Source organism: Phyllostomus hastatus, unplaced genomic scaffold (genome assembly GCF_019186645.2).
Source record: "Phyllostomus hastatus isolate PE091 unplaced genomic scaffold, TTU_PhHast_1.1 phas_contig_1048, whole genome shotgun sequence".
NCBI lineage: Eukaryota > Metazoa > Chordata > Mammalia > Chiroptera > Phyllostomidae > Phyllostomus > Phyllostomus hastatus.
This window is the reverse complement of record NW_025333513.1, coordinates 1,326,946-1,340,151: the sequence shown is the minus strand read 5'-3', so window position 1 is coordinate 1,340,151 and position 13,206 is coordinate 1,326,946. Positions and strand designations below refer to the sequence as shown.

The window sequence follows — 13,206 nt, the reverse complement described above, 5'->3', positions numbered from 1 at the left end:
CAAGTCCACAGGCACTTCCTTGTGGAACAAACCACAGGTCCTTCCTCTCTAAGGACACTGCTCTATCTCACAGCTGGGGACCCTGAGGGCCGGAGAGGCAGAGCCACCCTGTCCCTGAGCAGCTGTGAGCTGGGGAGGTGTGGCTGGGCGGACCCAGGAGAAGTGCCCCACCCCCGCATGCCCAGGAGAACAAGGGCCTCCCTGTGCGCTGTGGCAGTGCTGGAGGACCGACTCCCACACGCTCACCCTTTGACTGCACCTCTGCCTTAAACATCATCCTCTGTCCAAACATAGCCCCCCACCCCGCCACCCTGCCACCCCACCATCCTGCCCTGCACTATGCAGCCTCCGAACCACTTCACTCCAGCGGGAGGTGGCTAGCTGGTGTCTTGCTTTGCCCTGCAAGTGGGCAACAGGCAGAAAGGCCCGGGGCCAAGGGAAAGGGCAGGGGCAGACACACAGCGGAAGTCCAGCTGCCCTGTCCTTCCCTCTCAGGGTGCTGGCCTCAGGGCCCTGTGAGGTCTAGGGGGGCGTGGAACAAAACCCCGATTTGGTGGCTGCAATCCCAGAGATCGGCGTGGGGGGGAGCTACTCAGGGGCCGTCTCCTCCTGGCCCCCTCCAGAGGGTTGGGACAGACTAAATGACTCTCCCTCTACCCTCTGGGCCTCCCCCCACCCCCCATCAGGCGCTTACTCTTAGGTGTAGGTGGTCAGTCCAGGAGCCGATCACCCTGTACTCAGCAGACCCGTTGCGCAGCTGGTACTGGTAGATGTCGTAGCGCCCAGGCGCATCTCCATTCTCGTTGAAGGTCACGGGGTTCCCTGCGATGCCTGTGGGAGGCAGTGGGCGTCACACACTCAGCGTCTCTGCTGAGACTTTACCCAAAGGCTGTGGGGGTTATGAGCCCAGGGCCAAGATGCCTCTGGGGAGGCCCCTGCATGGGCATCTGGGCGGGTTTCACCCCTTGGAAACACCTGAAGAGATCCCCCAACCCCACCCCACAGAGCCCAGGGCCTGTCCCCGGCTGCATGGAGCAGGACCCCAGGATTGGGTGGTGCCCCACACCATGCTCCCACCTGAGAAGTTGACACTGCGGATGTACTTGAGCAGCTGGGAGCCATCCACGGGGTCCATGCGCGGGCAGAGCCCCACACGGCCCGGACACAGGTCCCGGTGCATGGCATGCAGCGCGTGGCCCATGGCGTACACGGCGTCAATCACAAACTGCACCTTTCCCTCCTGCTCATACGCCGAGTCCTGCCCGATGCGCTCGCGGTCTGCAATCAAACACCCAGCATGAGCGCCGCGATGCCCACCATCCTCTCAGACGGCGCAGTGGGCAGCAGAACAGGTGCAGCACCCAAGTGGGCTGGCTCCCCTGGGTCCTCGCCCACAGCCTGCTTGCCCCCAGAGACGGTCTGGTGGAGGTGCCTGGGGGCCCGAAGGGTGAAGGGGAGGCCCGCTGCCCTTACCTCTGCGCCCTGCACCCTGTGCCCAGAGGCCCCAGAACAGCCAGGGCAGATGCCCTTGTCACTGTTCTCCAGTGGCTGTGGTGCCTGCCTTTCCCCTCCTCCCCGCCCCCACCGCCCCACCTAGCCCAGAATAATCACTGGGAGCAGCAGGCCCAGTGCATGCTGGGAAATCACCAGGACAAGAGCTCTGTCTGCCACTGAGGGCAGTGGTGCCCCCACACCACTCACCCCTGGCAGCCACACACTGCCCACACCACAGTGCGCAGGTGGGGAACGAGGCCCAGAAAGGCTGAGAGACTACCAAAGTCCCCCAGGTTTCAGGGCCCAGGCTTCCTGATGTCCTCCCTCAATGGCCTCTAGTTGCCCCAGACACCGGAAGTCACCATTGTCCCTACCCACTCTTCCCCCAAGTCAATGGCCTCCCCATTAGCCAGGGTGAGCAAACTTTGCAAAATGGGGAACACACCCCTACCCCTTTCTCACTGCAAACCGCACTGCTGCCTCAGGGCTCTAGCCTTCCTCTGGGCACACCCAACTGCTCCGCTCCGCCCTGTGACAGCTCCTGGGCGCCAGAGGCCTTGGCGTCCTCTCAGTAAAAGAGGATCGTGTCCTGCGCCGCAGAGGTGCTGTGAGATGAGGTACGGAAAACACTGGGCACAGAGTAGGTGACCATGCTACATCATCACTGTGCTAAGTGGTCCCCAAAAGGGGTTTCCGAAGGAGGGGACAGGCCGGGATGGCTTCCTGGAGGAGGGGGTGCTTCCCGGCCGGCCAGTAAGGGTTGTGAAGACTAAGGACTGCTCACTTCTACCACGCACCTCCTCCATGCCCAGCACCACTAGAAGCTCTTTGTGTTTATTAACTTGTTGAATTCTCAAAATAACGCTTAGGTGAGGAATTACCCCCACTACAGAGACGAAGAAACTGAGGCACAGAAAAGCTCAGTGACGTTCCAGGACCACGCAGGGCTGGATCTGAGCCCACGTACTCTGGCTCCAAGCCTGTGCCCCACACTATGCTTGAGGGACTGTGGGAGCCAGGTTTGGGGGAGGGGGCGGGAAAGTAAGGAGGGGAGGAGAAGAGGGGGCCGGGATGCCGAGGCGAGGACATGGGGGCAGGGGGATGGCAGCAGGCAGGGGGGTAAACAGAGGGCCACAGAAGCCCAGTTTCCCTCCCAAGGCCACAGCCCCTGCACACAGCATGGCCACAGCCTCCTCCCACAAGGCCAGAAATCACCCCTCATGAGACACCCCCACCCCAGGCCACCGTGCTAGAGGGCCAGTGCCACGCCTCGCCAAGGTAATTCCCCAGCGGACAGCAAGGTGAGCAGCTGTGTCCATGCCCACCCAGCCCTATGAGCCACTGGCCTGAGCCTCCAGCACCTGTTGTGGGCGGGCCAGGCTAGGCCAGAGTAGCACCAGGCCCTGATCTCCCCAGAACTCCTGAGGTCACTATGTCCACCCCCTTTAATACCTCAGAGACAGACACGGGGTGCAGGGGACATGCTGCTGTCCCTCTGGTCTGCTCTACCATCTAATCCCCTCATACCTGGAGGATCTGCCACCCCACCCCCAGGAAGTAGGATAACCAGGCTGTGGCAGGTCACCCCTCAGCTGGCCAGGCCCCCAGCCCACTCTCAGCCCCGCTCAGGACGACACTCACCGACTGCTGAGTGGATGCTAGAAACCCTGGAATCCCAAAGCTAGGGAGGCAGGACTGTAGGGACCATCTGCTCCAATTCTGACATCTTACAGGTGAGAACACTGAAGCCCAGACAGGGAAGACCCAGGTCACACAGCCAGCCTCTTGGTGACAGGAAGAGCGGTCCCAGCTCCCGCCCCTTCCCACCCTCCATCCCGGACTGCACACGACCTTAGGCCCCAGGAGTCCCCAGCTCAGCTCCCGGGTCCTGCGTTTTCACCCAGTGGCACTGAGCCCTGCCTGCCCAGGGCTCCACGGCATGCCGCACGTCCCGGCCAGGGTCACCGAGACCCTGTGACCGAGGGCTGACCCTGCCTCCAGTTCCCCCAACCTCGAGTCAGAGTCCAGAGTCATCACGCAGACCGGACAGTTTGGGGCAGACCACCAGTCGGCTCTGGGAGGCACCACTCAGTCCAGACAGAGCTCACAGCTCTCGGTGTGGCCTCAGGGCTGGAGGTGGGGGCTCCGAGGCTGCCTTCCCGGCTCTCAGCAATCAGCTAAGCCCCTAGTGCACAACCGGCTACCAGTGTGCTGTGTGTGCGCACAGCTGTCTGGGCTGGAACCCCAGCTCCGCCTGCACCTCTAGCTGTCTGACCTTGAACCTCCCACCCCATCTCATAGGGACAGGATCGGGGCCCCAGGAGAGCTAATGGGCTAACATTCACAGCAGGTCACAGAGAGAGGCCAGGTGCTTGCCAACTGCCACAGAAGTTTGTTAAACACCAGGGTACAGAGACGTGTTAAGCCCTACCCCACCTCAGAGCTCTGTGCCAACAGAGCTTTGCTAACGGGAAAAGCTATTTCTAGGCCAAGGCACAGAGACAGGATGAACGTGAAAAGCAAATTTTCCAGCTCCACCAGCCTGCCCTCTGTCTCAGGCCGCTGATCACAAGGTTCTAAAAGCTGGGAGCAATGCAAGGCACGATCCTGTCCTCAAAGGGCGACAGTGGGGGCTGGGACAGGGTGGCCTGGAAAGCCCCCTCTCTGGACCCCACACTTGCTCCCACAGCCCCCAGGGCCTTCCCTCTGCAGCCTGAAGGAGGTAAAACCAGCTCCCTGCAGTTCCCATCACCCCTCAGTTCAACTGGATGAGACTGAATTATTAACCAGGACAGAGGGGGAGGAGGCTGCGGCCACTGCAGAAGGGAGGCAGCTCCCTCCCAAGGCCAAGGACACACCCAGCCGATGGGCCCTGGCTGTACCTCCCCAGCTGAGCTGCCCTCAGCCTCTGCTCCCTCTGTCTCCCCAGGAGCCCCTCCTCAGCAGTTCCAATGAAGCATCCATTCCTGGGCCACTCGGGCCCTGGACCAAGTGCTCTCGCTGGGGGTCACAAAGCCACCTGTGCAGACAGTGCAGTGAGGACCACCCCACAGGAGGACCCCACACCAGGAAGCCTGGGAGCCTCCTGTAAGAAGGGCTGGGGGTTCTGTGGGCCCTCCAAATCTCCACCCCAAGCTGTCACGGTGCCAGCCATGGACTTCTAGAAACTCCTAACTCACTTCCTCATCCTTGGCTTCTGTCTCAAGTCTAGCCCCAATTACAGATGAGAAAACAGGTGCAGTGCAGAGGCGTGCAGTGCAGAGGCCTGCAGGGAACCTTTACCTCCAACAGAGCACCAGGCCTTGAGAATGCACTCTGCAGGCTCACGCACGCAAGTGCACACACACACACACACACCCCCTCAGACCCTGAGGACCCGTCCCCCAAGCCCCACAGGAAGCACGACAAAGCCCAGGAGGTGTGCTGGCACTTGCTGCCACAGGGTGCAGGAGTCACAGACACCAGTTAAACAAGGACAAGATGCTCTGTCCAGAAGCTGTGCCTGTCATCATGCAGCTCTCCACACAGCCCCGGCCCCTCAGCACACGGCCCAGCACACAGCCCACCGGCACGGCTGGCGCCCAGAGGCCTGCATGCCCTTGCCATCTTCTCTCCCCTGTGGCCCTGGGAGGGAGGCTGGACCGGTCCCCCAGCAGAGGAGGTAACTGAGGTTCACAGGTGGTCAAGTGAGATACCCAGAGTCTCATAGGAATCCTGGCACCTAGTAGGTGTTTGTACATGCCTGGGGACTGGCCTGGTTGGCAGCTGGCAGGGCTGGGATTTGAACCCAGATTTCTCTGAATCCACAAGAATCTCCACTACCCTGAACAGTCCCTCCCCTTCCTCTCCCTCCACCCAGACCCCTGACCTGCCTCTGTCCCCTTTCTGGGGCCCAGGCCCTGCACCAGCGGTCAGATCAGGCCTAGCCAGGAGGTGAGGATCCTCGTCTGCGGGGCTAGAGGAGGTGGGTGGTCACGGAGGGAAAGTGGGTCAGAAAATCCCCTCTCACAGGTAGGTGAGACCCCAGGCCCAGGCAGGGGTGCTACGGTTCCAGGAGGAGGCAAGACACACATTCCTGAGAGACAGACGGTGGAAGAGGCAGACCCCCGACGCATGGCGGCACCGGCAGCAGCACTGACAGCGTGGAGCTGTCCTGACTGTGTCCCAGGCCCAGCAAGCCAGACATGCGTGCGGCTCTGCCACAGGGACGGCCAGACAGGGAGCAAGCGGTCAGAGAGGACTTTCTCCATCAAAACCCCACAGCTGTGGTTGCCACGGTGACTGTGGTCTTTGTCTGCAGGTTATACATCATAATTGAAATGAGTTTCCAAGGTTGAAATACTCAGAGCTCCTTCTTGATTCCCCCTCATCTCTCCATGACTCACCCTGCCCAGTGCAACCCCCCCAGGTGCTACACACACACACACACACACACACACACACACACACAAACACACGTGATGCAGCCCTCACACAGGACACAAAATCAACCATATTCACACCCACATACTTTCACATCTATACATATAGGCTAGCAACACATGAACATGCATGTATTTGCACATGTATGCACACACAAACCTAAACACAATGTGCCTATAAATACACAAACATATGTGTACAGCTACACAATTAGCAAGACGTTCATACAAACATGCGGTCACTCAGATCCACCCACTGCCCAGTGGAGAGGCGCCACAGCAGGTCCTGACAAGAATTTGAATGCAAGTGCTTTATTTGGGGGGCTGACTCCAGCACCAGTGGGCGTGGGGAAGGGAGACAGGAAGGGAAGCAGCTAAGACCCGTGTGCGGCCCAGTCCTGCCAGGGACGTCCTGGAAACTGCAGGGCGCCTGGCACAGCGCTGTCCCATCGAGGGCACGGAGGCCCCGGCCCCGCCAGCCTTAAGCTGAGGACCGCTCCCAGGGGCACTGGCCTCGAATGCACTCACAGGTACAGGTCCACATGTGGAACCCAAAATAGGTATGTGCACACACCACGCACCTACAGGTATATAAGCTTGCATTCACATACAAATGTACAGGGACGCCTCAGCTTTTGTTCCTTGGGCCAGAGGGCCCCAGGATGCCCCCAGAGGGAGCCTGGGTGTGGCAGACCTAGCGAACACAGCTGCCCTGACTTCCGGCCCTGCTGTGGACCAGCTGTGGGACTCAGGCCAGGAGGCCAGTCTCCCGAGCCCAGTTCCCTCACATGCAAATTCAGGACGGCATTACGGGCCTGGAAGGGCACCGGGAGGAGTCCAGGAGGTGCAGAGCTCAAACACACAGCATCACACCTCACCCACCAACTCCCCCACAAGCCTCAGACCTCCTCCCCTCCCTGACACTCCTCCTCTGGCACACATGTGCTCGCACGCACACACACATACCCCAGGGCCCAGGTCAGCTCAGCGCCCACGTACAGATGGGAAGAAAGCTGCGGGGCTGTACTTCCTAGCCATTCCCCTTTCCCTCGACTCCTCCTGAGGATAAGCCATTCTCCCGGCACCTCCCTGGAACACGCGGTTCTTTCTGAGCGTGCCTCAGGTGCCGCTGCTGAGGCCAGGCCCACTGGCCCCCGTCCTTCCAGGCACTTCCGGAAGTCACACAGCAGCCTCTCCCTGGTCCAGAATCCCACACCTGTTCTTTTGCCCCACAGCATGCGCATGGTTTCTGCTGGCCCCTCCCCACATTTCCAGCCTCAATCGGGTCCCCTGCTCTCCAGTCTGGGGTGTCTCTGTACAGCTCAGCCACACCCCCTCCATCCCCCAGTCTGTGCCTGAAACTGGACATCAGCTCTCCACCAACTCCGGTGCCAGGGACACGGAGCCGGCCCGGGCGTCTGGGGGCTGCTGGTTGGGGCAGATGGGATCAGCGGCGCAGGGCAGGAAGGAGAAGGGACGTGCCCAGCAGCAGCGGGTTCCTGACTCTCGAATGTCCTCCTTCTAGCTCTGAGCAATGTGGTCGAGCAGCCCAGGGCTCCGCAGCCCTCCGCTGGCCACGGGCCCTCCGAAGAAAAACAGTTCTTGCGGATCCCCAAGAATTGACCCCAGGATGAAAACTGACATGAACAGCAGCAATGAGGGTCTGGGCCCAGGGCCCCTTTGGGCACTACCCGGCTGATGGCCGGGGTGAACGTGAGTTCCTCTAATGCACAGCACGGTCTGGCACACAGCAGGCAGTTCTGAATGGTGGTGTTCCCTCCTTTCCTCAGGAAGGAGGATTCCTGGGGTTCCTTTGGGAATGTGGAGGTGAGAAGGTCCTTCAAAGCCAGGCTGGAATAGCCACGAGGGCCCAGGGGGTAGGACATCAGCTGGCCCAAGGCAAAACATTGCTGGAGCCAGACAGCCTGGGTTTGAGTCTCGGCTCTGCTACTTAGTGCCCTGTGCCCATGGGCAAGTCTTTAACTTCTCTATTCCTCAATTTTCCCATCTGTAAAATGGGTTGCTGTGAGGATTAACTGCAAAGCACAAGAACAGAGCTTGCAAGTCATAAATGCCATACAAATATTAGCTGCTGATGCTGCTGCGGTTGCTATCGGCACAGGCTGGGTGAGCGACACCCTCCCACACATCCCCAGCTGCCACGCAGCTGCCCTCCCTCTCAGAGCTCCTGGCCCCCGGGAGCAGCAAGCAGTAAATTTCTCCTATTTCCTCATAAACCGGGCCTTCCTCCGCTCAGCCATCACCTGGCTGGCAGTGCTGTCAAAAAGACAGATGCCACATCTGCCCTGTTTACAGCTTTTATTCCCAAACCCTGCTCTATGAGCTCCCAGGGAGGAGGCCAGCACAGGGGGAGGGAGCAGGTGCCAGCCCCCCACAGGCCGTGGCAGCTGCAGAGATGCCTGCTCCATGACCCCAATCTCACTGAGGTGAGGGTGGTCTGTGCAGCACCTGCAAGTGCTTCCTGCAGGTCACCTCCGGCTCTTCTCCCAGGAACCCCGAGGGAGGCAGCTCTGCTGGGGGCAGGGCTGGGGTGGGGAGAGGGGACGAGGAAACTGAGGCCCCCAGGGGTGAAGTGACCTTCCCAAGGCCACGTGGCTCGGAAGTGGCAGCACTAGGACCCCACCCAAGTCTGGGGGACCCTCATAGCTATATGTTTGAGAAAGAACGGGTGCCCACCCATGGCCCTCCTCCTGACCACTTTGAGACACACGGGCCCCATCTCCGACTGCCAGCATCGGCCACTCATCTGAGAACTTCTGTGGTCACAGAAGCCCTCACTGCCCCGGCAGGCAGCAGGTTGGTGTGCTGAGGAATTGCCGCTCTCCAGGAGAGCTGCCAGTGATTGATGGGCAGTGGTGTCTACACTCCTCGGCTCCGGAGCACGTCCAGTGGGACGGCTGAAAAGCACGCCCCTCTGTCCCCAGAGCCCCAGGGGAGTAAAGCCCCTGCTGGTCAGCGGGAGCCTGCTTAGTACCGCACCCTTCGTGGCCGCCTTCCCTCCCCCACCGGTGCTTCCTGGGAGCCCCTCCCGAATAAACTGCTTGCTCTCAAATCTTTGTCTCGGAGGAAATTCAACTGAAGACAGACTTGAAGGATGGATCCAATCTTCCCAAGTAAAACACCCCAGGGTACGAGGGTCCCTAGTCCTCTCGGAAGGCCACAGGCCCATCATTGACAGGGTGCTGTCATTTGCTCACCGGGAGACCTTCGGCAGGGCAGGCAAGGCCTGTGGGTGGGCACGGACCGCAGTGGGCCGATCCAGGGCCGGCAGTGCGGAGGGGCAGGCGTCCTGGAGGGGGTGAGAGGGAGGCCAGGCTCTGGACACAGAGTCGTGGGAGGTGGAGTACATGGAGCGGGCTGAGGGCAAGAGAGAGGGGGCCCAGAGGAGTGGCCTGGGGGGACCCCAGTTCTCCAGCGCTCTGATGTTAGAAAACCTGCCCCAGTCGCCTCTTCCGTGACTGGGCGCCACACCTGTGACCGCCTACACCACCCACCTCAGGGTCCAGGTTGCGACAGCTGCCACAGCCGTACCAACGGACTTGGGCTGCGGAACTGCCCGACAGCCTATAAATCCCATCCCTCTCACTAGCTCTGTATATCAACAACGACAAGCTTTTCATCAGCACCTCTCACGGGCTTCATTATTCAACCAGCCTCTTCACACGCTTTATCTCCAACACTCACAACAACCCACTGGGACGAGTATTATCTTCCTTGTTCTACAGACAAACTTCTGAGACTCAGAGAGGTTAAAGAAGTTGTCCAAGGTCACACAGCAGGGAGAAGGCAGAGCCAGGCCAGACCTGGGGGTGAGTCCTTCCCAGGCCCCTCCCTCCCAGGTGCCCAGTCCAGAGCCAGTGCCCCATGGGCGTCATCCCAGCCCTCCCGTCCAAAGACAGTTTCCCAGGGACCAGCTCAAGCCAGGGCAGGGCCAAGGGCAGCCACAGCTGCCTGGCCCTCTCCCAAGGTGTGTCTCGGGCCCCACAAACACTCCCAGCAGCTCCTCCCTCCTCGCCTCGCCCAGAGACGGACGGGCTCACTGCACCTGACTTGGGGTCACACAAGAACTCTCACCAGGCTCTGCTGGGACTTTGGATGCAACGATAAGGATCCAGGTCAGCTGCTGGGTGTGGTCCTTCTACTCCTCCCCACACCCCCATGTTCATGCTAGCTTCTGCCCCTTTGCTCACGCTGCCCCTCCTGCCTGGGGTACGTGCTGTCCTCCCTCCCACCACCCACCTCTCCCTCTGAGCCTCCCGTGCTTGCTGCACAGTAGCACCACTGGGGCACTTCTTGAAAACCCTGACACCCGGCTTGCACCCAGTACCCGTTCGATCAGAATGTCGGCGGGTGGGAGTCAGGCATCCGTGGCTTTGAAAGGTCCCCAGGTGATCCGGTGTGAACAAGGCTGGGGAAGCACTGCTCCCACTCAAGGCTCCCAGGCCTAAACATACATAAAACCACCTGGAGAGCTTTAAAAAAGTGCCCCTGCCCCGAGGGCTGCTCTAGGAGTCTCTCTCCCCGGCCCACCAGCCCAGTGAGGAGATGCTCTTGGATGCTGATCTGAGGATGGAGTCTGGACAGACCTCCATGGATGGACCAAGGCCTTCCTGCCTGCCTCTCCCAGGCCAAGAGGTGACTCCAGAAAGCCCCCTGCCCTTGGTGGGCTGGAGCAGTTGCCCATCGTGCCCCACTCCGGTCCCGCCCGTCTCCGGCCCCAAGCCACATGTGATGGCCGTACTCAGGGCGGCCATGCAGTTCTCCATCCCCACGTGGGCACTTCTGAGACTACACTGGGACACTCTCGACAATTGCACTGCCCCCCCCCCAGAAAAGAGCATGAACAGGGTGCACGCTCACCCCAGTCACGAGGGCGCGCCCCACACCCACACACGTTGGGCTTCTGGCCCCTCTGCTGTCACCAGGGTCTGAGGGAGGCACTGCCGGGCAGCTCTGGACGAGGCGCTCGGCCCGCTGACTCCCCACACCCGCCTCCGTGACCTGGGGTCACGGCCGCCCTCAGAGTTGCTGTGCGGGTGAAACGACTGGTGCCTTCAGCGTCCAGAACACAGACGCGCAGCAGAGAGTGGGGTTTGTGTTATTAGCTCACCTAGGAGCACAAACACGCTCACTCACCCTCTTCTCCCTTAGACATGCCAACTCGCACACACACAATCGCAAACACTCAAGTGTGTAAGCACACACTCTGCCATCTACCCCCGCAGAGGGACCTACCTGGGCCCCCAGGGGATACCCACAGTCCTAAGTGGCCACGGTTCCCGGCAAGCCCTGACCACGGGAGAGCCGGGTGCTCCTTACCTCCCCGGCACTAGGGCGCCACCCCACGGCCAACACTTCATGCAGCGCGTCCCTGCGGGCTGTTCAGTGTCCCCCCGACCGTGTGGCCCTCTGCCCCAGCTGCACCGGTCAGTCCAGGAGGACATAAGAGGGAGGCCACAATCCTGGAACAGGCACCGCTCAGGCTGGGGGGCACCCAGAAACACCCCACGCCACTGAGGCCAGGTCCCGCTGCAGAGCTGCCCGACCAAGAGCACACGAGGACCCACATCCGAATCTAGGGGGCCAAGGGCCTGGACCTCAGACTGGATTCAGATCCTGCTGTGCCACCTTCCATCGGTGACACTTGGTCTCTTTACTTACCTTCTCTGAGCCTGTTTTCCCATCTGTAAAATGGACGCATTGCCCCGTCCTCCTGCAGCTCATCCCCTGCCCTTTCAGGGCTCTGCTCAAACACTATACTCTCTTTCCTCCCCGTTTCGTTTCTACTGCACATTTCCCTTTGACGTAATGTACACTTACACACTGGTCTTGTTTATTGTCCGTCTCCCCTCTAGGTTAAAAACTCTGAGAGATTTGTGACTCTCATTCTCTGCTCTGTCCACCTTGCTGAGAGCAGGGCCAGGCGTGTCTGGAAGTCCGACTGGTGTTGGCTGAGTGGCTGCGGGCATCAGAGGCCTTACAGACGGTTTCGGTGAAGTGCTCAGACCTGTGAGCATCAGGACTCGACACAGGCAGCTGGGTCTGTTCAGTTTTGCGGGCCCAGATGAACCCGAGGTGGCCACGTGCCCGAAGGCCCCTCCGCCTTCCCCCCGGCTCAGCAGCGTCCCCGGTGGCCTGTGCTCCCACAGACCACAGAGGCTTCTACCACCCTGAGACCTCAAGGCTTCTGAAGTCAAACACCAAACTGGCCCGGCCTGCCCCTCCCCTCAGGCCCCACCCCCTTGAGCCCCCTACTCCACCCTCAGGCGCCAGCCCATCTGCCCACCTGGTTGCCTGGACCCTGGAGACTCCGGCCCCTGCAGTATTTCCCACCTTTTCAGCACTTGCAGCCTTTCTCCCCCACAGCCCCACCCTACCGTCCCCGCCCTGGCCCGGCCCCAAAGGCCGTGTCCCTGGGCTGGACGGGTCCTGCCCAGCGCTCGAGTATACTCACTGGTGCACTTCTTGACGTGGCTGCCCTTCTTGAGCGCATGGCGGCTCAGCTTGCAGTGGAAGTTGTCTTCCCAGAACTCGGCGAACCAGATGTTGCGCCGGTTGTTGTCCAGCGTGCGGCTGGAGAAGTAGCGGTCAAAGCCTGGCGGGAACCGGGAGGTCAGGGCCTCAGGACCCCCTCCTCCCCCTGCCCCCACCCCTTCCGGTATCCCCCCCCCCCAAGGCTTACAGATGCCTCAGGTGGAGGGAGGGAGGAAGGGAAGAGCACATCCTCTGATCCAGGGCCCAGTGGAAAAACAAAACAGGGAGCATTTCATTTCATTCTAAATGAAAAGAGCTGTATGAGGCCCCAGGGGAGGCATGTGCAATCTCACAACTACGGCCTTAATGTGAGAGAAGTGCGATGCGGATGTTTCTGCCGTCTTTTTACTACCAAAATGCTAACATCGGGTTTCTTTGAGAAGAAGCTACCTGCAGGTCCTGGGACTGGAGCACAGAGAGGCTGGGGTGGGGGTGGGGGTCCCCAAACCTAGAAGCACCTGAGCTCTCTGGTCCTGAAAGGAGCCCGAACCCGAGAGGGTAGGAGATGACCCAGGTTACACGGCAAGCCCAGGAGCTGGAGCCCATCACCGACAGATGCAGCCGCCTCCTCTCTGTGCTCCTGGGACTCACCAGCTCTGCTCTGAGCCCAGGAAACCCTGTCGCAGGGCGGGCAGGCCGGCGGGTAAGTAACGCCCCCTCCCTCCACCCAGTGCCGCTGCTACATCTGTGACTGTCCCCTGTGATGTGCACAGTTGACTCAGCTGCTGGGGATGGC

General features: G+C 60.6%; 1 protein-coding gene across 3 annotated transcripts in view; it reads right to left on the bottom strand.

Moving 5' to 3' along the window:
• The window catches only part of GRM4 (glutamate metabotropic receptor 4), a 109,528-nt gene that overhangs the window by 17,008 nt on the left and 79,314 nt on the right, over positions 1–13,206 (bottom strand). For all 3 annotated transcript variants that reach the window (XM_045835167.1, XM_045835175.1, XM_045835185.1), the window contains 3 exons: positions 12,391–12,531; positions 1,078–1,278; positions 695–831 (listed from right to left, as the gene is read on the bottom strand). In XM_045835167.1, the coding sequence (XP_045691123.1) occupies positions 695–831; positions 1,078–1,278; positions 12,391–12,531 (479 nt within the window). The remainder of the gene's footprint in view (positions 1–694; positions 832–1,077; positions 1,279–12,390; positions 12,532–13,206) is intronic.